This window comes from Bufo gargarizans, chromosome 4 (genome assembly GCF_014858855.1).
Source record: "Bufo gargarizans isolate SCDJY-AF-19 chromosome 4, ASM1485885v1, whole genome shotgun sequence".
In the NCBI taxonomy this organism is placed as follows: Eukaryota; Metazoa; Chordata; class Amphibia; order Anura; family Bufonidae; genus Bufo; species Bufo gargarizans.
Window position 1 is genome coordinate 226,018,968 of NC_058083.1, and position 26,498 is coordinate 226,045,465.

The following is a 26,498-nucleotide window of genomic DNA, read 5'->3' on the forward strand; positions in this document are numbered from 1 at the left end:
GTTAATCCCCTGTAAAACTGTACTATTATCGGCAATTTATCAGGGACAAGTGTTCATAGGAAAGCTTGTTCCTGATAATGGTCTCATATAATTGACCAGTTAATCAGCTGATGAGCATTTTTAGTCAGGAAGAAAGATGCTCGATTGTCGGCAGCACATCTTCCTGTGTGATCACGGATGTGCTGCCGATAATAAATAGAACAGGATGAGGGAGGGAGGAATCCCTCTAGCATTCTGTTTGTATCGGCCAGTGTGATCAGGCTGGTGCAAACATGCGCTGATGAATATTTAAGGTCCCCCCTGTGTTTGCATAGGTTTCCTCCTGGTACTCTGGCCTACTCCCACACTCTAAAGACATGCTGATAGGGAAGCTTCACTTTGGGACAGTGAGTGATGAGAATGTCTGTAAAGTGCTGTGGAATATGTGGGGAACTCCATGTTGCTCTAGCCTTATTATGTTGTATTTCGTAAGACATGGTGAAACAAAAATAGGATTTTTTGTGCTTACCTGTAAAATCATTTTCTTGTTGAGTTCATTGGGGACACAGAAGACCATGGGTATAGCTGCTGCCACTAGGAGGCGACACTAAGCAAAAAAAGTGTTAACTCCTCCTCTCAGCTATACCCCCCCCCCCCCCCCCCCTGCAGACACTGAGCTAATCAGTTTGTACAAAAGCAGTAGGAGCAGTCAGGAGAAGCCAACAGAACACAATAAAAAGGAAGAAAACGGGAGATCATCATTAAGACCCATCTAGGAGAACCAGCAATGTACATACAGGGTGGGAGCTGTGTCCCCCAATGAACTCAGCGAGAAAAGGATTTTACAGGTAAGCACAAAAAAAATTCCATTTCCTCGCTCGTATCATTTGGGGACACAGAAGACCATGGGACGTCAAAGAGCAGTACCATGGGGAGGGAATAAGAACAGAACGAATCCAAGGCCGGTCATAAGGCCCCGCACAAGGAAAAGACACACCAGGAACCCTGAAAAGGGACAGGAAGACCCATTCCCCAAAAGGCCAGCCAGAGAGCAGCTGAATACGCAGAGTAGGGATCGACCGATATTGATTTTTTAGGGCCGATACCGATAATTTGTGAATTTTCAGGCCGATAGCCGATAATTTATACCGATATTCTGGGAATTTTAATTTTTTTTAAAAAAATAAAAACTCCCACAAATCTGCTGAAAATTAATGTTTATTGTTAATGTGTATTTTTTTTTGTAAATCTTTATTTTTCATTTATATTTAATATTTTGGTGTTTTTTTTTTTTTTTTTTGTAACTTATTTTTTTTTAACTAACTTTTAGCCCCCTTAGGGACTAGAACCCTTGTCCAATAGGAGCTCACACTGTCCCTGCTGCTGTGTGCTTTGTGCGCACAGCAGCATGGAGCTTATCATGGCAGCCAGGGCTTCAATAGCGTCCTGGCTGCCATGGTAACCGATCGGAGCCCCAGCATTACACTGCTGGGGCTCCGATCGGAGGAGCAAGGGAGAGGGAATCCTGTGGGGGGGCGCACTGCGACTGGGGTGGGGGGGCCCTATGCGCCACCACTGGGAGGGGGGGGGCTTGGGGGGGGGGGGCGCACTGCGCCACCAATGTCTGATACTGGGGGGCTTGGGGGGGGCGCACTGCGCCACCAATGAAGCTTAATCCCACATTTATTCATATACAGGAGGCGGGAGCTGGCTGCAGGATCACATAGCCGGCTCCCGACCTCTATGAGCAGTAGCTGCGATCCGCGGCACCTGAGGAGTTAACTACCACAGATCGCAGCTACAGCTCATAGAGGCCGGGAGCCGGCAATGTGATCCTGCAGCTCCCGCTTCCTGTATATGAATGAATGATAGATTAATCTTCATTGGTGGAGCAGTGGCCATAGCTCCTCCCCTCCTCCTGTCCCCTGTCCTTACATTGGCGGCAGCGGCAGGAGCAGCACAGGGGGAGGAGACACTGCTCCTTCTCCCCTGTGCTGCTAAGGGGAACACGGAGAGCGCTGTCAGCAGCGCGATCTGTGTTCCCCATACACTATCGGAATATCGGCAAAATAGATGCCGATACCGATAGTGTTCAAAATCCTGAATATCGGCCGATAATATCGGTAAATCCGATAATCGGTCGATCCCTAACGCAGAGGCTCCGGTTGGGCAGAAGAAAGAACAGCCCAGGGAATATAAGTCACGGCTTAGGCGTCAGAAGAAGTGGAGAGCACACAGAACCACAAAGTGGACAAGAATGAAGACAAGACAGTCACCAAAAGCGATTGCAGAAGATACAGGAGAGAAATACGTAGCCTGGAGGAGGAAGACGAACGCAAAATGGTGTCTGGATATCAAGGGCCAAAGAACTGCAGATGTGACAAAACTTGCCCCCCCATGGGAGAAGAAGTAGGAATGCCCGAAGGCAAAGGCCTCACACACCATACCAGACTGCCAGAGGAGAAGAACACTCCAGCAGGACCATGACGAACAAGTCAGGGCTAGAGAACCTGGAAGCCAGGCATGAGAATGGCCCGCAAGAAAAAAATCAGCAGACCTGCAAAGCAGGGAGGTCTGCCTCCTACAGACACTAAGCTAGAATTGATTAGCTCAGTGTCTGCAGGAGGGGTATAGCTGAGAGGAGGAGCTAGCACTTTTTTTGCTTAGTGGCAGCAGCTATACCCATGGTCTTTTGTGTCCCCCAATGATACGAGAGAGAAATTCTGAGGGGATAATCAGGCAATCATGGAGGCCGTAAAGCCGACCCGTCACCTCTCCTGACATATGTGTTTTAGTATCTACTTGCATTCCTCATGTAATAACAATTCTGGAGCATCTTTTCTTGTAACTGTATGTTGTGCCATACCTCTATTATTCTTGCTAAAAGTTTATGAATAAATGGAAAACTGGATGTTACCACTTGGGGGGGAAGGGGTCCCTGTACAATTTGACACTGCTAGCACTGAGTGGATAATGTCACCCCCCACCCCACCCCCCAACTAGTAACACCCAGTTGTATCTTTATTCATAAACTTCTAGTAGGAATTATAAAGGAATGACACAAGAAGTTAAAAAAATATACTTGCCAGAGGAAAGTAAAAGTGCATGTCAGTACAGAAAAACAAACAAAAAAATAATGTATTGTCTTATTTTCAGAGCTAGGTTGTCAATGCATATATTTGTTAAAATGAAAACATGCAACTCATAATGTAATTGAGTTATCGGACGCATAACTCCGTCATAAGTGATTGTGTGCTGTATGTCTAATGAACAGAATAAGGCCAGTGGTGTTCCTGTTAATAAGTGCACTACATTGCCCAGCAATGTTCTGTGGATTGATGTAATAAACAGACATGAGAGATTAATATACAAGTAAGTAAAAGAGTAGCGTTTCACTACAACATAAAAGACACATCCTGGGAAAGACACACAATCCGAGTTATGTGAAATCAGCCACTCCTACAGTATTTCATGTCACAGTGGCTCCATTTCAGGCAGGCCGGCTATGCTCATCTGTGCTCATTTTCAGAGTCCACGTCAGTGTTTTGGTCAGTGATTTCCATCAGTGATTTTGAGCCAAAACCAGGTTCGGGTCTAAACACAGAACAGGTGCAGATCTTTCCCTTATATCTTATGTCCAATCCTGGTTTTGGCTCACAATCACTGATGGAAATCACTGACCAAACACTGATGTGTGAATGAGACATGTAAGTGGGCTATTTTTCAGGCTGAGGCCTTACCTGGACAACACTGGAAGAAGTGGTGGGACAGTGAAGAAGCATCTGTGGATCATTGAAATGAAACCAACGTGGAAGTACAATCTTCAGGGTAACACCCATCGTCTGGTTAAAACTCAAATGATAAGTCTTGCTTGGAATATTTTACTACTCCTATGTCTCACTAGCAATGTGTCTCATATATATAAATTATAAATCATATCAAAAAGCAGTTTTATAACAAAAATATATCTCCTATAATAAGAAATGTATGCGGTGAAACCTTCAAGTGTTACGACTCTTCCATTTCTAGGAGCGGTCATCTTGAGAAGAATGTAACAGGCCGCATACATTAGATTTTAGTCGGCAGATGGATGTTGCATAAACATAAATCCAACAGGTCGGACTTTTCCTACCTCTCAGTCAGTTATGTCCTCCATGCTCCACCGAAGTAACATGCAAATGTGCCAGAGCCATATGTGCAAGTTAAAGGGGAACTACACCTTCAGCGTATCATGTGTATTTGCCTAGCACAGCCTAGGAGCAGCGATTTTGAGCTGGAAAGAGGCAGACTTTGGTAAAAAAAAAATGCCCTAGAGCTAGCCTCTGACAGGAGGTTACTAGATGGTAGATGCTGTAAAGAGACCGACATGTCATACGAGTATCTCTAACATGATCGTGCCCACAGCACCAATGAAAAGGTGCGTTCCGCTCTAGTATTTTCTGGAATACGACACACTAATAAAAATAAAAAAATATATGATGCATGACATAAAAGCTGTTTCAATAGCTGTCCATACGGGATGACATCATAAATGCCAAATAAAGTGCTTGGCTATCTCCGCCCGCCGTATTTGGACATCCAGTCTGTTCTTCCGTGGACTGGCTGAAGAGCAGGTGGTGGCCTGGGAGACAATGTAGGAGAACTTTTGGATGGAGAGTTGATGGTGGACTGTCCCATATACGATCCAACGGATTTTATGGACCCAAACTCTAAATGGAAAGATCAAATAAAACAGCAGCTATGAAAACCAGAATCATTTTCTCTCCAAATCTGTCTTAAAAAAAAAAAAAAAAAGATAAAATGATGAAAAAAAACTGGACAATAGTTCCCATGAAGAAAGAATGTGACTAGACATTTGGACTGCCCTAGGCACCACTTGTGTGGAGTCTGTATGCTGTTCAGTTTTCAGTTTAGTACCCCACTCGCCTAAATGGAACCGGACAAGTTGTACATGCCGTCCCATCTGCAGACAGCATGTTATAGAGCAGGAGGAGCTGAGCAGATCGAGATATAGATTTATGGGAAAAGATTTAGTATAACTTGTATTTTATTGATTTAAGTCCCTGCTAATGAGGTTAGGATTCACATGGGTGGTCCTTATCAGTGATTGACAGCTATCTCTGTATGACTGTGGTTATCAAAAACTGATAATACTTCCCACGTGACTAGATATCAATCTGTCTGCAGACAGGATAGCATATACAACGGTTCCCTTTAGGTTAACTGGCTTGAAAGTTGACCCAGCTTGGGTTTTTCAGATAAAGGAACAATGACCCCGAGGAATGATGCAACTCAATACATTTAACATACAGAACTGTGAAATATGATGGTACATTGCCAAGAAAGGAGAATAAAAGTATTAGGGCTGTTTCACACGAGCGGATGCCGTGCGTGACATCCGCTGTGTGAATGATGGCCAAGACTCGATGTGGACTGCAGAGGCACAGAGCATTAACAACATGACTGATAATGCTCCGTGACTCTGTGTTCTCTTTACTACAAAATCACAGTGAGATAAAGTTGTCACTGTGATTTCGTAGTAAAGAGATCACAGAGAGGCACGGAGCATTATCAGTCATGTTAATGCTCCGTGCCTCTGCTGTCTGCATCGGGTCTTGCCTGTCATTCACGCAGCGGATGTCACGCACGGCATCCGCTCGTGTGAAACAGCCCTTAGGCATTTGGGTCTGAGCTTTCTTTTTGGACTGAAATAAGAGCGCAAAGCTCTGTCTTCATAATAGTAGGTCCCCATAAAATCAGTTCAACATAAAAAAAGGGTCAATTTTCTGCAGATACTAAACTCTTGTCAGATGCCAGTTACTATGTTGAAAGAACTTTAACCCTAGAATGAACTATTCTGTGATGTTGGTGCCAAGTAAAAAGAAGAGCGCGCTGGTTTATTTCAATAGGAAGATAAGCTTCTGCCAATACCCCAGGTTGGGTATGTTGGTTTTCTCCCAGGTGATAAGCGGAGTCTTTCTTTATCCAAGACTGCGGCTGCCCCATACACATTAGATTATCGGCTGACCCCACCGAGGTTGCTGGGTTTGGCTGAATACGTATAGGCAGCTTTTGGTCTTGCAGTAGGCAGGTTTTACAGATTTCTTCTGGATACTGGAGATCCCCATCCTCTTACCCTGGGTTCACACCTGAGCGTTCGCGATGGAGCGCTCTATATGTGTGATTGTACCGGCGTTTGCAATCGCGCATACAGAGACAAGCGAACGCCCATTGTCGCGCGTTCCCGAAAGTCTATGTATGGGAACGCGCGACAAGACGCCCCAAAAAAGCTCATGTACTTCTTGGGGCGTCGGGCGTTTTACAGCGCGATCGTACGCGCTGTAAAACGCCCAGGTGAGAACCATGCCCATAGGGAATCATTGGTTTCTCCTTGTTGAGCGTTTTACAGAGCGTCGGAATGCGCTGTAAAACGCTCAGGTGTGAACCCAGGGTTAGGCCTCTTTCACACAAGCGTGACAGACTGGCTCCGGATGCGTTCAGTGAAAATTGCACCATTTTGCAAGCAAGTTCACTCAGTTTTGTCTGCGATTGCGTTCAGTTTTTTTCCGCGCAGGTGCAATGCGTTTCACTGAAGCCTTATTCATATCTATGGGGCCAGGGCTGCGCGAAAAACGTTTTTCACGCAACGCAGAACTGACACATTGAAATTAATGGGTCAGGATTCAGTGCGGGTGCTATGTGTTCACGTCATGCAAAGGGGTCTTAGGCTATGTGCACATTAATGCCAGAACATCCACCTCAGACGTGAACCTAGCCACTTATGAGACAGGAGTCAAATGTCTCTTCTTTCAGCTGCTTTTTACCTTGCTACTTTCAGCTAAACTTTTAATATGTACATAACTGAAGAATACTGTAAGAAAAAATTATGCTTGAAAGAGAGCATCCGCATAATGTTTTGTACGCATGTATGTGTACATGATATATACATACATATATAAACTCACACATATCTATTTAAAATAATAAAAAGAATAAAAGAAACTCACTTGGAGAGGGGTCTGTAAGTGGCGCTAATCGAGTCTTTTGCCCAAGAGAACTCAATTCCTGTTTCCAGAAAGTCGGAATGTAACCAGTAACACCGGTAGGTCCTAAAATTGAAAATAAATGCACAGAACATTTCAGAGGATGCCACGTTTAGGGTCCATTCACACGTCCGTAAGTTTTTTGCGGATCCGCAAAACACGGACACTTGCAACGTGCGATCTCCAATTTGAGGACCGCATATCACAGACACTATAATAGAAAATGCCTTTTCTGGTCCGCAATTGTGGACATGTTCTATTTTTTTCAGGAACGGAATTGCAGATCCTGAAAAAACTGATGCGGATCCCGAAAAATGCGGATGCGCATCCTGAAAATGCAGATGCAGATGTAGATCCGTTCCAGCCCCTCTGAAAGTGAATGGGTCCGCAAATTGCGGAACAAATGTGGACCCAAATTACGGACGTGTGAATGGACCCTTAAATCAAACTACAATAAACCAAAGAAATGGGAATATAGCTCTATACTGCCTCAAAGAACCCTGCAGCAATTATCACCTAACGAGTGACACAACTACATTTCCCATAAACTATAATCTGTGACTGGTAGTGACGTTAAGATGTGTTTACCGTATTACAGTATCATCCACCAGAGCATGGTATGGGCTCCCAATGTAACTCAATGTGCCCACAATTATAACCCATCAGCTGAGGTTTTATACTATAGAAATACTGCTTACAGAGGCAAACACAGAGTGAGGATTTTAAAGTAGGGCTACATATACTAACACAGGGTTCGCAGGCAGTTAATTACCTGTGGCCTGTGACCAGAAGCATTTTACCTCAGGAGGTGACCAACCTACCTCTGAGCAGGTAGCAGTTTACAACAGACAAAGTAGACCTATAACTCCCATGCCTGCCACTAGGCCTGAAGCCTTTGAGGCAGTAGAATGCAGCAACATGGTAAGGCTATAGTAAATAGTGAATATGATATGTACATGCTATGACACAGCTCTACCCTCAGCATGCTGATGTCTAGTCCTGTCAATCAAGGGGAGGGGGGAGTGTGCAGAGCACAGGGAGTGTTACAGAGCAGTGCTCCAAGAATTCCGCCCCGCCCCTGATGCCCCAACTTGCTCAACTGCATGTGAATAAAAACACAGATATCTCTGCAGCTGTTTAACACACAGACAAAAGAAAGGAATCATTTTAATCAGCACGATCAACTCCACCAGGCAGTTTGCCTGGTTTAATAGGGTTGACCATGCCGATTTTAATAAATAAATAATCAGCAAGTTATGTGTACTTCAAAATGGTGTCCTTAAAGGGACACTGACAGGCCCAATTAGCATATTTAGGTATATATACGTGAGTACAGGTCTTATAAAGTCTATTAAAATGATCTAAGTATCCCCCCTGTCCACCTTATAAGTACCAAAATATGAAGTTATATAACCTGCTTGTCCGGTCACCAATCTGCCCAAGGGGTGGCGTTTCATCACAAAATGCGCCCAGCCAGCCGCTCCTAACTGCCGTTCTGAAGCCCCGCCCAGCTCATCAATATTCACTTAGCTGGGGCGGCGGCTACAACTCTCCCAACTCAAGTGCCCGGCGCATGCGCATAAAGCAGAGGCTGCAGCACTTGAGTCCGGAGAGTTGTAGCCGCCGCCCAGCTAAGTGAGTATTGATGAGCTGGGCGGCGCTTCAGACTGGCAGTTGGGAGCGGCTGGCTGGGCGCATTTTGTGATGAAACGCCGCCCCTTGGGCAGATTGGTGACCGGACAAGCAGGTTATATAACTTTATATTTTGGTACTTATAAGGTGGACAGGGGGGATACTTAGATCATTTTAATAGACTTTATAAGACCTGTACTCACGTGTATATATACCTAAATATGTTAATTGGGGCTGTCAGTGTCCCTTTAAAATTACAACAACAAAAAAACAAGCCCTCATATATGTACAGTACAGACCAAAAGTTTGGACACACCTTCTCATTCAAAGAGTTTTCTTTATTTTCATGACTATGAAAATTGTAGATTCACACTGAAGGCATCAAAACTATGAATTAACACATGTGGAATTATATACATAACAAAAAAGTGTGAAACAACTGAAAATATGTCATATTCTAGGTTCTTCAAAGTAGCCACCTTTTACTTTGATTACTGCTTTGCACACTCTTGGCATTCTCTTGATGAGCTTCAAGAGGTAGTCATCTGAAATGGTTTTCACTTCACAGGTGTGCCCTGTCAGGTTTAATAAGTTGGATTTCTTGTCTTATAAATGGGGTTGGGACCATCAGTTGCATTGTGGAGAAGTCAGGTGGATGCACAGCTGATAGTCCTACTGAATAGACTGTTAGAATTTGTATTATGGCAAGAAAAAAGCAGCTAAGTAAAGAAAAACGAGTGGCCATCATTACTTTAAGAAATGAAGGTCAGTCAGTCCGAAAAACTGGGAAAACTTTGAAAGTGTCCCCAAGTGCAGTCACAAAAACCATCAAGCGCTACAAAGAAACTGGCTCACATGCGGACCGCCCCAGGAAAGGAAGACCAAGAGTCACCTCTGCTGCGGAGGATAAGTTCATCCGAGTCACCAGCCTCAGAAATCGTAGGTTAACAGCAGCTCAGATTAGAGGCCAGGTCAATGCCACACAGAGTTCTAGCAGCAAACACATCTCTAGAACAACTGTTAAGAGGAGACTGTGTGAATCAGACCTTCATGGTAGAATATCTGCTAGGAAACAACTGCTAAGGACAGGCAACAAGCAGAAGAGACTTGTTTGGGCTAAAGAACACAAGGAATGGACATTAGACCAGTGGAAATCTGTGCTTTGATCTGATGAGTCCAAATTTGAGATCTTTGGTTCCAACCACCGTCTCTTTGTGCGACGCAGAAAAGGTGAACGGATGGACTCTACATGCCTGGTTCCCACAGTGAAGCATGGAGGAGGAGGTGTGATGGTGCTTTGCTGGTGACACTGTTGGGGATTTATTCAAAATTGAAGGCATACTGAACCAGCATGGCTACCACAGCATCTTGCAGCGGCATGCTATTCCATCCGGTTTGCGTTTAGTTGGACCATCATTTATTTTTCAACAGGACAATGACCCCAAACACACCTCCAGGCTGTGTAAGGGCTATTTGACCATGAAGGAGAGTGATGGGGTGCTGCGCCAGATGACCTGGCCTCCACAGTCACCGGAACTGAACCCAATCGAAATGGTTTGGGGTGAGCTGGACCACAGAGTGAAGGCAAAAGGGCCAACAAGTGCTAAGCATCTCTGGGAACTCCTTCAAGACTGTTGGAAGACCATTTCAGGTGACTACCTCTTGAAGCTCGTCAAGAGAATGCCAAGAGTGTGCAAAGCAGTAATCAAAGCAAAAGGTGGCTACTTTGAAGAACCTAGAATATGACATATTTTCAGTTGTTTCACACTTTTTTGTTATGTATATAATTCCACATGTGTTAATTCATAGTTTTGATGCCTTCAGTGTGAATCTACAATTTTCATAGTCATGAAAATAAAGAAAACTCTTTGAATGAGAAGGTGTGTCCAAACTTTCTTCATCAGTCCAAAAGATTTTGGATGGAGTGGCAACTGCCGCCTCATTCAAATGGATGTCACTGGACTCCTATTCTTGTAACTGTGGGGTCCCAGTGGTGGGATCCCATCCACTGATTGCCGGTAGACAGATGTTTCTTAGAATACTCCTTTTAAAGTTACCAGTCTATACAGACCTAGCTTACATTTACAGATTTAGTACTCTGTTATATCATACACGCACCTAAAGAATTATTAGGAACACCATACTAATACGGTGTTGGACCCCCTTTTGCCTTCAGAACTGCCTTAATTCTACGTGGCATTGATTCAACAAGGTGCTGATAGCATTCTTTAGAAATGTTGGCCCATATTGATAGGATAGCATTTTGCAGTTGATGGAGATTTGAGGGAGAAACAATGCTCAGGTAGCCCGTGGCATTTAAACGATGGCCAATTGGCACTAAGGGGCCTAAAGTGTGCCCAGAAAACATCCCCCACACCATTACACCACCACCACCAGCCTGCACAGTGGTAACAAGGCATGATGGATACATGTTCTCATTCTGTTTACGCCAAATTCGGACTCTACCATTTGAATGTCTCAACAGAAATCAAGACTCATCAGACCAGGCAACATTTTTCCAGTCTTCAACAGTCCAATTTTGGTGAGCTCGTGCAAATTGTAGCCTTTTTTTCCTATTTGTAGTGGAGATGAGTGGTACCCGGTGGGGACTTCTGCTGTTGTAGCCCATCTTTCTTTCCCATTCTGACATTCAGTTTGGAGTTCAGGAGATTGTCTTGACCAGGACCACAACCCTACATGCATTGAAGCAACTGCCATGTGATTGGTTGACTACACAATCGCATTAATGAAAAATAGAACAGGTGTTCCTAATAATTCTTTAGGTGAGTGTATATAGGGGTGTTACAATCCCAATAGATGTTGATACAACAAATGAGCAGGTAAAACCCTAGACACAGTACAGACCAGCGTATTAGGTTTTACCTGTTGGCACTGCAAGAGGCTTCATTGGCCGACTAATATTTGGCCATTGGTTAAAGGAATTTATTCCATCTTTATCAGGGTTACTTCCAGCATTGTTTTTAATAGATATTCCTAAAGAAACAATACATAAAATTATAGTAAATGTTAGTAACTGAGATTGCGGATTACGAGTTACATTACCACTTTATTAATAAAACGGTTGCTTGTGAGCACATATCTATGGATGCATTTGTTTTCTGGAATGCTGAAGGAAATAATTGTTGTACTGACCGGGCAAATACCTGGAGTGTCTCAAGTAATGTTGCTTAGCGGACGTTCTCCTGGATGCTGAAGTATCTTGTCGAGAGAACGAAGACTGCACGGGCCTAGTGGAGCCACTGTCTTCCTTCAAATCTAAAATACTCTCAAAACTGCTTCAGGGTAGGCAGATGGAGGGACAAAAGTAAAATCAGAAATTCTATGTATTTTATATATACTGTATGCCCTTTCAAAGGAATGTCATCAGGAATCTTTTAATAAAAAAACAAATAAAATATCTGTTTACCTACGAAGACCATCCCCGATCGGTCTAGGTTTTTCATTCTTTGCTTCTGTTCTAGTATTAGAAGAGCCAATATCAAGATCTTGAAAGTCATCCCACTCATCTGAGCTCTTGACTGTTTTCGTTACATATCCCCATCGTCGTCTATTCTTCATGTTCATGTTCAAAGATGTGTTCTCCAAATTAGAGGCGACCTTCTGAAATTTTATTCATAAGGACATTTATATTGATCAGCAAATCCTATAGAGCACATACAAAAGTGAGGCCCAGATTTACTAATCTGTCAGCACATTATCTGCCACACAAAATCTGTCTAAGGGCTCATTCACATGTGTGTGTGTTTGTTTGTGCCCTGTGCCCATGCTGCGGACCGCACATAGCAGTCTGCAATGCACGGGTACAGGCTGAATGCGCGCTGTTTGCGGATGTAGAGCCATTCACTTGAATGGGTCCGCAATCCGCAAGATACATTCCACACTGCAAAAAAGTAGAACATGTTCTATTTTTTGCGATGCGGAGCCACAGACAGAAATCCCACGGAAGTGCTTGGTAGTGTTTCCGCTCTGCGTCTCCGCTCTGCAAAAGATAAGTGAAGTGAAGAAATGTTGAGGATTGCGGACTCGTTCAAGTCAATGGGTCCGCATCCGCACCATGGAGTGCACACGGTCAGTGCCTATATATTGCAGACCAGCCGTTTATGGTCCGCAATACAGGTATTGAGAGAAGGTACTGAGAGCAGGCAGATTTTAGCAGGAGATTATGCAGGTTTTTAAGGGTACAGCCAGCTGGGGCAGCCAAGCCATGCCCACCCGCGGCAACCAATGGCCGCATGATTTTGCTGTAAAATTGTGCTGCCATTGGTGGGCATGGCCCATCTGAGACACTGATGGCATATCGTTAGGATATACCATCCATTTCAGATAGGAGCGGGCCCCATATCAGTGCCCTGGAATACTTGTGCCAGTGCTCGGCTACTTTTGTAAATCCCATAGCATCATGATGGCCCAGTGGTAGCACTGGGGTCCTGGGTTTGAATTTGACCACAGACACCATCTGCATGGAGTTTGTATGTAATATGTCAACCACTGATTTCCCAGAGAGTTGCCCAAGCCACACAACTATCCCTGCATCGTGAGAAAGGCACATTACAAATGTTTGTCATTGAATAGAGGGTGGTCTCACATGCATGGGTGCTCTCTGTTCACTTCGGGGGTCCCGTTCTGGAGACAGCAGTGGGTCCAAGATGTGAAATCTGCACCTATATGAAACTGATGGCATATCATAGTGATATGAAATCAATGTCCTAGATGGGAATACCCCTTTAATAAATATGTGATTATTTTTGCATGTCTTTTCCCTTTGCTGTTTTGTGTTTCCTTTATGCCTATGAGATCTTTGTATATATGGGAGCCTTAATTATTTTGCTTAATCCCTTAAAATACAGTAAGGCATTGCAGCATTTACTTACAAGAGGCGCAGCCCTGTTGCTTAGCTCTGGCAGCATAGAGTGGTTTATGGGGCCTCCTCCTCCTTCGTTGTCCACGGAATCCACTAGAGCTGTGCTTAGTTTGAAAGGCTGTCCATTTGACTGGCTTTGCTGGAGGGTACGTGATGAAAGTCGGGACTGATATTTGGGTGGTGGCCGAGATGGCGGAACAGGTTTGATGTGTAATGGAATTTGCTTTTCCTGATAGTCTTTCAGTGGTTTCGTTAACTCTTGAATTCTTTGAGGTGTACCGAGAGCTTGACCCACATGAAAATAAGGGTGACTGAGAGCCTGAAATACAATAGTATTTGTGTCAAACGCAATCTTCTATGACTCCAGACTGACACACTATAACAAACTGTCAGCAATTGCAGACTAGATGCAATGGTATCCGCCTCTCAGTTGTGAGCAGGTTTTTGTCACAACAGAGACTTTCTGTGTGGACATTTCTGCTATAAGTTATTGCAGTTGTCGTATCAGCCACCAGATGGCATCACAATGAGCTACACCCAGAATAGGTTAAAAACAAACAGGAAAAAACATGTTTTACGGAGCAGTCACCCTAATAAAAAAAAAAGGCAACCTATTACTACTGAGGGTGCAACCAGAGTACCTGAGCTATAACAATTCCTACAAAACAGGGTGTTAGACCAATGACAATTAAAATAAATAATTAAAATGAATAGCAACAAACCTTGACTTATAACACACCCCTGCTCAGATAAGGATACAAAAGAGACACTTTTGCCCCAAAAACTGCTGAAAATAAAGGACATCAGTGCATTTTATCAAATAAATCCATTGGCAGAAGAACATTGAGGGAATGTGTCTACAGGATTACATAACGGAAATTAGTAAAATGCAGATTTTTTTCATATATAGCAATTTTCATAACATACCTTGCTTGCAGTCGGTCTCTTTTTAGGGTCCCACTGTAGCATATCTCTCATGATCTGAATCCCGTCACTACTTGCATTGGGGACCAAGGTTTTCAGATTGTTTGGTACGCACTGTGGCCAGCGAAAATTCATTCCACTGGCAAGCTGGTAGCCTTCAGGCCAGTCATTCTGGACAGAGGGGGGGAAAAAGGAGCAGAAGGAATTATTAAAGAGTGCAAGAAGTAGAACAGTTGCCCGAAAACTGCAACCACATTCCAGATACAACACTTCTCCTTTTAGTCACAATGCCACAACATCACATCTAATGACAGTCAATGGGATTTAATGCAGCAGTCGCAGAAAATATAGCACTTGGATTTTGGTTGCAGATTGCAAGTTGCGTGCAACGTTGCCATCAAAGATCACAGTGCAAGTCGTGTGCTACTCGCTTGCAAATTTTCTGCAATATAGCTTTTTGGCGGCCATATCAACCCTAAAACAGTTGCGCAACAACGAGTTACAGGTAAGTCACACAGTGTATTTCCTAAATTACACAAGGATCTTCACATTGAAAGTTACTTTAACTACCTTTTATTAAAACTGATCTAGATTTATTTGATATAACAACTTACAATAGAGGGAACAAAAATACTATTAAATGGGTCATCTAGGATTAAAAAATGTGGCTGCTCTGTTCCAGAAACAGCACCACACCTTTCCACAGGCTGTGTCTGGTACTGCAGTTCAGTTCTATTGAAGTGAATGTGGCTGAGCGGCAATCACACACACAACTTGTGATGGTGTTCCTGGAAGAAAGCAGCCATGTTGTACTAATTTGGGACAGTCCCTTTATATCCAAGTAGGAGACTGAATAGTTAAGAGGCTTTGACCACAACCTAAATCAGTATGGATTTATAATGAGAAACTGAGCATTCATAGAGTATTCTGCTTGTCCTCCTCACACATGCTTGAACAGATAGCTGGGGTACAACACTAGTGAGCACTTCTGGGCTACTTTGTGATTTTGTGGTCAGTGTAGAGCTTGCCCACCCACAAAATGTTCAATGAACACGGCTATCTTCACCATAAAGAAGAACAAGGAGACCTAAAAGTGATGATATGGCCCCCACATAGCCCTGATCTCAACATCATTAAGTCTGATTGGGATTACATGAAGAGACAGAGGGATTTGAGCAAGCCTACATCCATAGGAGATGTGTGGTTAGATCTCCAAGACATTTGGAAGAACCTTCCTGTGTAAAGTGTACCTAGAAGAATTCATGCTGTTTTAAAGGCAAAGGGTGGTCACACAAAAAATTGATTTGATTGAGAGTTCTCTTTTGTTCATTCACTTTCAATTTGGTTAATCGATAAAAAATTAACTATTTACACTTCTATTTTTGAAAGCATTCTTAGTTTGCAGTATTTTTCCCACACCTAAAACATTTGCACAGTGCCGCAAGTTTGCAATGCTGGGTGTATTTAATCCATTTGAAGGAACATTCTTTCAAGGGTTTGCGCAAGAATGAGGGAGGGGTTGGGAACCCCCACCCTCCACACACGTATTTGGCCAGACCTGTAAAAGGGAAGCTTACTTACCTTCTTCCTGGCGCTGGCATACCACTCATTCTCCTCCCGGCCTGTGATGCTCCGCTGGGCATTCTCTCTGTCAACATCCTGTTTGACACTGCCGCAGCCAATTACTGGCCGTGGTGGAGACCGGCTCTCCTTACTTCATTACAAATAGTCACACAGGATGTTGATAGCGAGGTAGCCCAGCAGACCATCGCCGACTGGGAAAAGCAGCAGCAAGGAGCCAGCACCGGGAAGTAGGTACGTTAGCTTCCCTTTACAGGTCCTCCCATTCATGCACAGCCGCTTTAAAGCGGATTTTCTTCTCTTAACAGGTGGTAAACATTATTTTCTTATCTTTCCTTCAAAATGGATAGAACTGACTAATTTCACTAAGGTTTCATGCAGTGAAAATTATGAACAATTGTAAACTAATGTCAGTGAGATACAGTGTAGAGAACTACAGCGTGCAAAACAAAAAATTATCAGACCATGCAAGGGAATCTGCCAGCAAAAATTTACTGACTGTTCAAACTGCTGATTGCACAAAGTAGGGGCTGGGGAGAACAGGACAAACATAACTTTTGAGAAGCTTTTATAAGGGTACATTCACACTAGCGTTAAAGTTTTCCGGTATTCAGTTCCATCACAGGAGCTCAATACCGGAAAAAAACTATTCCGTTTTATCCTAATGCATTCTGAATGGAAAGCATTCTGTTCAGTATGCATCAGGATGTCTTCAGTTCAGACCTGCCTCCGGTGCACTTGCGGGAGCACAATAAAAGTTCATATTCACACTACTCCTGATAAAGTCTCCAAAGATAATTGTAATACTAGACTGTCAGCAGTTTTTGCATGCCAGACACGGCTTATCTCTCGGTAGAACAAAGGGATAGGGCATTGAACTTCCATGTGCCTGATCCAATTCTCCCATCCCCATGCACATCTGAGCGCCTTGTACACATTACATGACAGCGAAAACAGCAGAGACCCTTAGGCCTCATGCACACGGCCGTTGCCCGGCCGTGGCTGTATTGTGGCCCGCGAACCGCGGGTCCACAATATGCGGGCGCCACCATGTGCTCCCTGGATCACGGATATGGACCCATTCACTTGAATGGGGCCGCAATCCGGAGCTGCACGTTTTATTTTTTTATGGTGCGGACGAATCGCGGACCCATTCAAGTTAAATGGGTCTCGATCCATCCCTGCATGGACGTTGCCTGTGGATTGGGGACTGCAAATTTCGGTCCCCAATGCACGGAACGGCCGCGTGCATGAGGTCTTAGAGAGAGCTTATGCAGTCCTCCATTCCTCTATTCAGTGTGTTGATTGGGCCGCAGTGGCACAAGCATTTTGGGGGGCAGGTACTTTGCACCTGTTTAGTAGCAAAGGATTGGCTAAGAACTATGGATTTGATGTGGCCATGACATAACATTTACCAACTAGTAACTTTAAATAAGAATATGACAAGTGATGCATTTTCCAATTTATAAAAAAAACTAAGATACAACAAAGAGTCAGATGAATCTTACACAGCGTACGAGTACATTGACAATCTGCATCATTCATCAGTCTCACCTTCTTTGGTGTCCCTAGAACCTGGCAAATCTTGAATATGGTGTCTATTTCACTTGAGCCTGGAAAAAGAGGCCTTAGGGTGTAAATTTCGGCCATGATGCAGCCTACAGCCCAGATATCAATGGGGGAGCTATAGCTTGTTGATCTAAGTAGCACCTCCGGCGCCCTGTACCTGTGGATAGAAAAATCTATAGTATTTTTGCCTTATTGAATACAAGTGAGGCACAATAACACATTACTTACATCAGTAATATCAGCCTATGGATAAGATAGGAGGATGGGGACATAGACATTACTTCTCATACATTTAGCAAGATCAGCACTGATAGACTGTTGTATATAGTGACTAGTTCTACAAATGCTGGTTTACCGATACTATAGTTTATCTGGAATTAATTAATCCCAACTACTGTAAGAATACAAAGTTTCACTGGTGCTTCTTTCTCTGTTAGCTTGTAGTGTTGCAACACCAGAGTGGTGACCGTTACACCGCCAACTAAGGTCACGTATGACCGCAATACCAAAAGTGATTAAAATAAGGTGTGCACTACTCCAGGTAGACAAAAAGAAACCTAGTTTTCACAACAACTTCCAATGTATTAAGGTAACTGTATTGCTGTGTGTGAATAGTAATCTACTAGAGATACAGCTCCGATACTTCGGAATGGATGGCGAATGGCTCCGATCTGTTCTTTTACATGCCGAGTCCACAGACAGGGCACTTCCCAATGCACCAGTGGAGGCTTCTAGAGTTGGCTTACATTGGAACTTGTTGTGGAAATTAGGTTTCTTTTCATCTACCTGGAGGTGACAGTTTAAAGTAGTAGTGCACACCTTTAATCATTTCTGGAATTAAATAGTGCCTCTTTACCATCGTGTAGACACATAATCTGTGTAAGGTGGTCGAGATCTTGTTTCTCGAGCTAGTCCAAAATCTGCTATTTTCACAAGTTCTGGTCCCATGCAGAGGAGGTTTTCTGGTTTTAAATCCCTGTGGAAAAATCCTGAAATAAAAAAATAAAAAAGTAAAGAACATTTGGGATTAATAATACCACCTTCACTCTATATATTAAGACACTCGAACATTTTGCGGAAACGTGTGATAGTCGTTAATGTGGTCTACTAGGTTAACATGCAAATAACATGGCTGGACATAGTTTTGAATATTTTAACTGGTACAAAGTCCATTCTGAAATTTGTATGTCAAAACTTGGCTATGTGTCACAGTGTCTGACGTGGCTCAACAATTTCACAGTACAGATAAGAAGTGTTGTAATGAGGATCACAGATGCTTCTAAAGTGTAACATCATGCAGCAAAAATTCCGCAAAGTTAGAGGTTTCAAAGCTTAAAGGGGCAGTCCACTTTTGGACAATCCCCACTTGTTAGACACAGCCCTTGACAAGAAGTCGATTACAAATTGCTCCCCTGCTGGGCACCACAGTAATCAGCTGTAAATGGTGTGGAAACTTAACAGTAGGTATTCATTTTCCCTACGCCGCCACCATAAGTAAAGTTTTCAGTGCTATGCAGGACAGGGCAAATCCTCCTGAACGAGGGTTGCTGTTTGTAACAGAGATGAGGATCCTCAACATGGGAAAATGAGTTTTCTAAATCACAGAACCCCTTTAATATGTCTGGCGGTTTCCCTTTTGTAGAAGAGTTTGATTAGTACAAATAAAAAGGATCTGTAGCCTCCACACCTCAGGCCTCATTCACAGTCAATTTATTATAGCTGTTTTTTTCATGGGTGCCTTTCTCAAAAACGGCCTTTAAAAACAGCCCCCTTGACTTGTATGGCGGCTGTTGTGCCATGAAAATGAACAAAATAGCAAATGTCTTTTTTTTGACGGCCAGTATTCGCGGTCTGTTAAAAAAAACGGATGTGCAAATAGACTCATAGACTGTCACTGTGAAAACGGCCATCACACTGCTATTTTGGGCCTTAGTAATTTGCTGAAAAAACAAATCATTTACCGTTATAGTCCTTACCATATTTATGTATGAAAGCAAGCCCTTGTAGTATCTGGTACATAATGTTTCTGATGGTGGATTCAGGAAATAATTTGTTCCTGTGGAGAATTAAAATACAGTTTACACATGATGAACAGCAATAACGACCCATCGTGGGTGTGATGATCAGACTGTTAAAGGGGTTGTTCGGTGCTTAGATATTACTAAACTATCCTCAGGCTAGGTCATCAGTAATAGATTGCCAGTCAGACACCCGGCATCCTCGCCGACCAGCTGTCTTACATGAGAGCCGTGGGCTCTTCGAAATGCAGATTGGCGGGGATGCCAGGTGTCGGACCCCTAGCACTCTAGTACTGATGACCTAGCCTCAGCATAGTTCATCAATATCTAAACAATGCACAACCCCTTTAAAAGGGGTTGTCCAGAAGTTTACACTTGACGGCCTATCCTACAAGTTCTGCCCACTGTGTTGAAGTAAATGGGAGCAATGCTGCAGTAACCAGCTCCATTCCATAGCCAATGGGGGAGCAGGGTATTTCTGGCACCAATGCTACTGCAGAACAGCTGATTGTCGGGGAGCGGGGTGTCGGACCCCACCGATCAGATGGAGATGGTCTATGCTGAGGATAGCCCATCACTTGTATAAATTATTTACGGTACTCTGGGCAGTTCTGTGGGCGATACCTTGGTGACAGGTTTAGGGTCCATCCACACGTCCGTATGTGTTTTACGGATCTGCAAAAATCACAGACACGGCAATGTGTGTTCCGCATTTTGCGGACCGCACATCGCTGGCACTCTCATAGTAAATGCCTTTTTTTGGCCGCAATTGCGAACAAGAATAGGACATGTTCTATTTTTTTGCGGAACGGAAGTGCGGATCCACAAATGCGGATAGCACATTCCAGCCCCATTGAAAATATATGGGTCCGCACCTTTTCCGCAAAATTGCGGAATGGATGCGGACCCATTTTGCGGACATGTGAATGGACCCTTACTTTTAAAGTTGCTTAGTCTGAACTAGTTCATCTTTTAGATGCTATTTGTAGTGAAGCCCTAAGTAGGAGCCCCTCTGAGTAAAAAAATTACTGATAGGGTTTATCTGTGAGTATATCAGGTGTATTGTGAACCCCACTCAACATTACACAGATAATCTAAATAAAATGTTGACCAACTTCATCAATACTTTGCAAAAACCTTTATCAAAACCCAGGGCTGTATTCATAATTCTGCCGATTAGGAGCAGAATCAGCTGACCACATGTTGTCAGAGACGCCCCTAAAAATGTAGCTACTGGTGCCTGAATTAGGCAGATTACCTAGAATGCAAATCACTTATGCGATACTGAGCCACCCGGGAAAGTTTGAAACATTTCTTAAAGTGTACTTCCACTGAAGTTCTCCCGTCCATTCTAATATCGGGAATATGTCACCGCAAAATGCAATGCAGTCAGCATGTTTTAGAGCAGGAGGAGCCACCTCTTTACACTGCCTGAACATCAGGCAGATCATCAATAACGCACGTCGGTGTAAAGCTGCCACCGATTACCTTATGAACAAGCAAAATGTTCGTTCATCAGGTAATGGGATTGTTCATGCAGTCAGCTTAATCGGCATTTGCTGGCAGCAGATCATGCTGTCTATACAGAATTCTGCTGCTGGCAAATAACGATTTAGTATGGGGACAAGCAATGACATTAGTCAGCGCTCCTCCCAATACCGTGGAGGAGATCGCTGCATGTAATAGCAGCCATCTCCTACACTGAGAAGCAGACGCCAGCCTGGAAAGAACACTTCCCTCCCAACAATCATCTGCTCAATTGAGCAATGTAAAAGGAGCTTCAGTCTCCCTTGTCTTTAAGTGGATTTAGACTGCCCAATTTTCAGACAGATTATCGGGAACGACTGTTCCTTCAAACGGCCGTTCCGAACAATCTGCCCATCTAAATGTGCCGCAGATCACCCAATCAACGAGCAAAACGCTCGTTCAACGGGTGAGCCTGACGTTTGTGCAGTCACATCAATCATTGTTTCTGTGTGGGGATGAGGGATCGCTTTAGCGACCACTTGTTCTCATATTGTGAAGGAGATCACTGCATGTAAATACAGGGGTCTCCTTCACTGAACGAGCAGCCGACTGTCGGGAAGGAATGCTTCTTTCCCAACAATTGGCTATTACATCATGCAGTGTAAACTTGCCTGTGTGAATACATAGATAGCTGTTATTCACTAATGGTGGCGTCTTATCAGTGATTTATAACATTCTCTGTTTAAGTGTGTATACATAGATAGCTGTCACTCACTGATGGTGGTACAGGGGGGCATCTTATCAGTGATTGACAGAATTCTCTGAGTTAAGGCTGCCACAGACATTCAATAGCTGTTGGCTGAACAGCTATCTCCCACATATGTATCCATGTCCAATTTGGCCAAATGTGTATGTGTAGTCAATGCAAATAGGGAATAATGTCACCACTAGTCACCTCTGATGGCTGCATATCTCCCGGAAGAACAAAAGGATTGGGTGAACATATTTACTGCACTGGATCCCTTTCTTCTCCGACATCATCTGTTGGGGGAGAGTAGGAAGCTCCACACACTAGAGTAATGTGTATGGAGTCCTTAAGTATGTATTGTGGTAATGTGTACAGTATAGTGCTGGAGGGCGTGTATATCCCACCCAGATACATCAATTGGGTGAGATAACTGAAATCCAGAAAGCTGCAGTAGTTTCAGCAAAGTGTAGTTTGCTGAGACAAGTTTGTCTAGATTCTGCTCTGGGTTGGATTTTTTGGGGATTGGTGGGTAGGTTTGGTAGTAGGACCTGCCAGTCCACACCCTTCCAGTACAAGTATTCCCTTTAACCTGAGGTGATCGCAGGTGCGGCTGGCTGTGATATCAATGAGGGATAAAACAACCCTCTGTGTATGAGTCTGGGGGAGAGGAAGTGACCCTAGAGAGAGGGAAGCCTGAGAGGTTTGTGTGGTCATAGCCAGAAGGGCTGTTAGACCATACGGCTTAATGAAGCCGGATCTTTCCCCTGGTGCGGGACTTATGCTTGGTGAGCTGACCTGCTAAGTGTCGGAACCTGATACCCTGTGTGTGAACTAAGCTTTAGCGGTGAGTTAGGGAGAAGACCTATGTATTATGTAGAGCCCAGATGGGCAGGTCTTTATTTTTGGTTTATGTTTATGTCTGTGCTGGTGCTGAAATGCAAAAATAAAGCACCCCTTGGACTTTAACCCCATTGTCAGAGGAGGAGTCTGTCATCGCCGCCCCCTGCTTGAGAGAGAGCGATCCCTTACAGTATACATAGAAAGCTGTCAGTCACTTACAGATGTGCCTGGGGGTAACCTTAAGTTTGGAAAGAGCAGAGATTTAAATGCATAAATGTCACATAAAACAATATATCAATCTTCTCCGCAACTCTTGCTCTATAACATGCTGCCTGCAGACTGCACTGCATTTTACTGGTGACAGGGTCTCTTAAAATCTAGTAAGTCTGCCATCTGCACATTTGGGGAGTGGACACAATGAGGGGCATTTATCACTTATCGACAATATTGTAGCCCAAAATAGTTGTAGAGCAAGCAATATTTGCAACTTTTCACCTCACTCGTCCCTTTTGCAATCTTCCACAGCCCAACAGATTTACTATAATTTATGCCAGTTCAAATCTAAGCCAGCTCATAGCTGTTGTAGACTAGAATTTCTGGCGCACGGACTGCCTATAGATGTACCAAATTTATTAAGGGGTCTGTGCCCAAAATAGACCTTATACCAAGACTGCCATTTCTAACTCCATTCTGAGTATATCTGCCCCATTGTGCTTCAATGGAGGGGCATCTTGATGTGTTTTGTCACATGCCCAACCATCTATAGCCATTTTATGGATGGGTGCAGCGCCCAAAGTGGAGAGGGTGGCGTTGCTTCAATTATCAAGAAAATGGCTCTAAAGTTGTAATAAAGATGTATGAGTCAGTATTACCTCATCCAAGGTAAGATTCTCAGGAACAAACTGAAATAAGGCAGCCAACTCCCTTGAAGGGGTTTTCCGAGACTTACATATTGATGATATGTACTATATGATGTCTGATTTTTATTTTTTACATTAGTCATGGGATAACCCCTTTAAAGGGGTTGTCTCATCATGGAAAATGGAGGCATATCGCTAGGATATGCCCCTATTGTCTTATAGGTGCAGGTCCCACCGCTGGGACCCGCACCTATATCGAGAACGGAGCCCCGAAAGGTGGTCCGGCCACCACCAAGCCGGCTCCACATAGAAGTGAATGGGAGCGTACCGCTCGGCTATTTTCGCTGGCCCCATAGAAAATGAATGGAGGGCGGCTGCGCATGCACAGTGCGCCCTCCTTCACTTGCAGGGTTCCTTTCTCGATATAGGTGCGGGTCCCGGCGGTGGGGTATCCTAGCGATATGCCCCCATTGTCCATGATGAGACAACCTCTTTAAGTCACAGATCACAGTTCTGCTATAATGGAGCCGAGCTTTGGAGCAAGACCTAGGATCATCCCCTGTAGATACTGACTTATACATAACTTCTGACTGGACAGTCACTTTAATAGCCTCTATTACACTCAATATCTTTGTTATGTAACATAAATTAGGGAAGTTTAATTAACTGAAATACATACAAATAGCAACATAATCACTCTGTACTGCACATACCGATCTTTCATCAGCTGGTACAGATTTTCCTTCATGTATTCAAACACAAAATAGAGGTGATCATTTTCTCTGATGACTTCCTTCAGTTTAATAACATTGGCGTGATTGAGCTTCCTCAGAGACTAAAACAAGCAAAGACAGTGTTAAAACTAACACAGGTTACAATAAAACAGCTAGCAACACATTAAAGGACCTGTCCAGCAGGGAAAAATGTAGGTAAAGGAGAAATAACTCACCAATCTCCTGCTACTTACCAGGTCCCCACTGATCTGTGTGTCCCGAACCAGCCTTGAAACACAGGAAGTGCCTGCTCAGCCAATCACTAGCCAAGGAGTGACTGGCCTTAGCCCGTGATTGGCATTTCCTATGTGCTGAAGCACATCAGGAAGTAGAGACCAGCAGGGACCCATGAGAACAGCGAGATGAGTATTGCTTCTTTTATTTTTTTTAACCTATTCCGAGCCCTTTGGCTTATCATTTTCTCAGTTCAGCAAGCCAATTAAAGATATCTTAGCTCCCAAAACAAAAAAAAAAAAAAAAAAAAAAAAAAACACGAGATCAAATTTAGCTTGCTTTAGAACTATTGTTTAAAGGGATTCTGTCATCAGATTTGTGCCCTATAAGCTAAACATATGGCCATGTTGGTGCTAATAACATGAATCCTAAACTGCCCTTATTAAACCTGCTTGTGGCTCTATTAGCCCAAAAAACAGGTTTTTATAAGCTGTCACTCACCTACCTAAGGTGCCCAAGGGGTTTTGCGTTAATCCAGGATGCCCGCCTGCACCCCTCGCCGTCTGGTGCCCTGCGCCGCCTTCCTCACCTCAGCGCCGCCTACTCAATCCACCCGTCCCTCTGCCAGATCCTGCGCCTGTGCACTAGGCTCAGCCTGATGCGCCGCGGACTCCTGGCAGCGGCTTCGTTGAGCGAAGTGCGCATGCTCATCAGGCCGGCGCATGCGCACTTCGCTCAATGAAGCCGCTGCCAGGAGTCCGCGGCGCATCAGGCTGAGCCTAGTGCGCAAGCGCAGGATCTGGCAGAGGGACGGGTGGATTGAGGAGGCGGCGCTGAGGTGAGGAAGGCGGCGCTGGGCACCAGATGGCGAGGGGTGCAGGCGGGCATCCTGGATTAACGTAAAACCCTTTGGGCACCTTAGGTAGGTGAGTGACAGCTTATAAAAACCTGTTTTTTTGGGCTAATAGAGCCACAAGCAGGTTTAATAAGGGCAGTTTAGGATTCATGTTATTAGCACTGAAATGGCCATATGTTTAGCTTATAGGGCACAAATCTGATGACAGAGTCCCTTTAAATATAATTAAACCAAGAAAGCTATCCTCTGGACATACACTGGAAGAGTTATAACAACCACTGTTATAGTTATGGAGGTATTTAGTAAGTCAGTCCCTAAACATGCTGGATCTATGGAAGTTCAATGTATTAAATGTCTGCCAGTAGAAGGAAAGTAATGTGGGGTATACAAGACATCCATGTATTTCCAGAACAATAAGTACTACTTGGTTCATAAAAAAAATATATAACACCCAACAATTACCTTTAACTCTCGAAGATTCATGCATTCATCCCAGGAGTAAAATTTTCTTTTCATCCTATTTCATAAAAGTTTAAATAAAAAGAAGATTAAAAAATGTCTGTGTAACATGCTAACTCGAATTAGCAATAATGAAAAACAAAAAGCAAAAACATTTGAGCTAAATAACACGGCTGGATTTGTACAGAGCCGTAATGGTGCTGCCATAGTCTATGCCTTCCAGAGGACAGGTCATCAGTATAAAAGTCTCAGAAAACCCCTTTAAGGGTTTTAGACACTTTTTCCACTACACTAAATAAGGTGCACATCTTAGTGCAAAGTGGGTGTGGCTTCATTGGAATGGGGGTGTAGATTTTGGTGCTGAATTACGGTGCAAAGTAAGCCAACTAATAGGTGGTATTTACAGACTGCACAGCCTAGAAGTGCTTCAGATTTATCATTTTAGACTGTCTGGTCTAAGTTTACACGGTCTAAAAATTAGACAATGTTAGTAAATCTGCCCCATTGTCATAGGAAAAGATGTTCCAGAACGGTTATCTCTTGAGGAATACAAGTTCTCCATTTCCATTGATGTTAAAACAGGTTGTGCTGCCCACATCAGGCACGTAGCCTTCTAATGGAGATGTCCACCTAGGGTAACCTCAACAAATGGCATTTATCATGTAGAGGAAGTTAATACAAGGCCCTTACTAA

At 43.7% G+C, this 26,498-nt stretch overlaps 1 protein-coding gene across 3 annotated transcripts in view; it reads right to left on the minus strand.

Moving 5' to 3' along the window:
* Positions 1 to 2,015: 2,015 nt before the first annotated feature.
* The window catches only part of CILK1 (ciliogenesis associated kinase 1), a 53,611-nt gene continuing 29,128 nt past the window's right edge, over positions 2,016 to 26,498 (minus strand). The window contains exons 3-14 of one of the 3 annotated variants that reach the window (XM_044292541.1): positions 25,809 to 25,863; positions 24,257 to 24,378; positions 19,587 to 19,666; positions 18,467 to 18,599; positions 17,596 to 17,767; positions 14,464 to 14,631; positions 13,547 to 13,855; positions 12,082 to 12,275; positions 11,808 to 11,947; positions 11,538 to 11,648; positions 6,987 to 7,088; positions 2,016 to 4,688 (exon numbers count right to left, since the gene is read on the minus strand). In XM_044292541.1, coding sequence (XP_044148476.1) covers positions 4,531 to 4,688; positions 6,987 to 7,088; positions 11,538 to 11,648; positions 11,808 to 11,947; positions 12,082 to 12,275; positions 13,547 to 13,855; positions 14,464 to 14,631; positions 17,596 to 17,767; positions 18,467 to 18,599; positions 19,587 to 19,666; positions 24,257 to 24,378; positions 25,809 to 25,863 — 1,744 coding nt within the window. In that variant the 3' untranslated portion in view covers positions 2,016 to 4,530. Of the gene's footprint in view, positions 4,689 to 6,986; positions 7,089 to 11,537; positions 11,649 to 11,807; positions 11,951 to 12,081; positions 12,276 to 13,546; positions 13,856 to 14,463; positions 14,632 to 17,595; positions 17,768 to 18,466; positions 18,600 to 19,586; positions 19,667 to 24,256; positions 24,379 to 25,808; positions 25,864 to 26,498 lie in introns of those variants that run through there. The other 2 variants (XM_044292540.1, XR_006388921.1) reach the window with 2 other exon arrangements.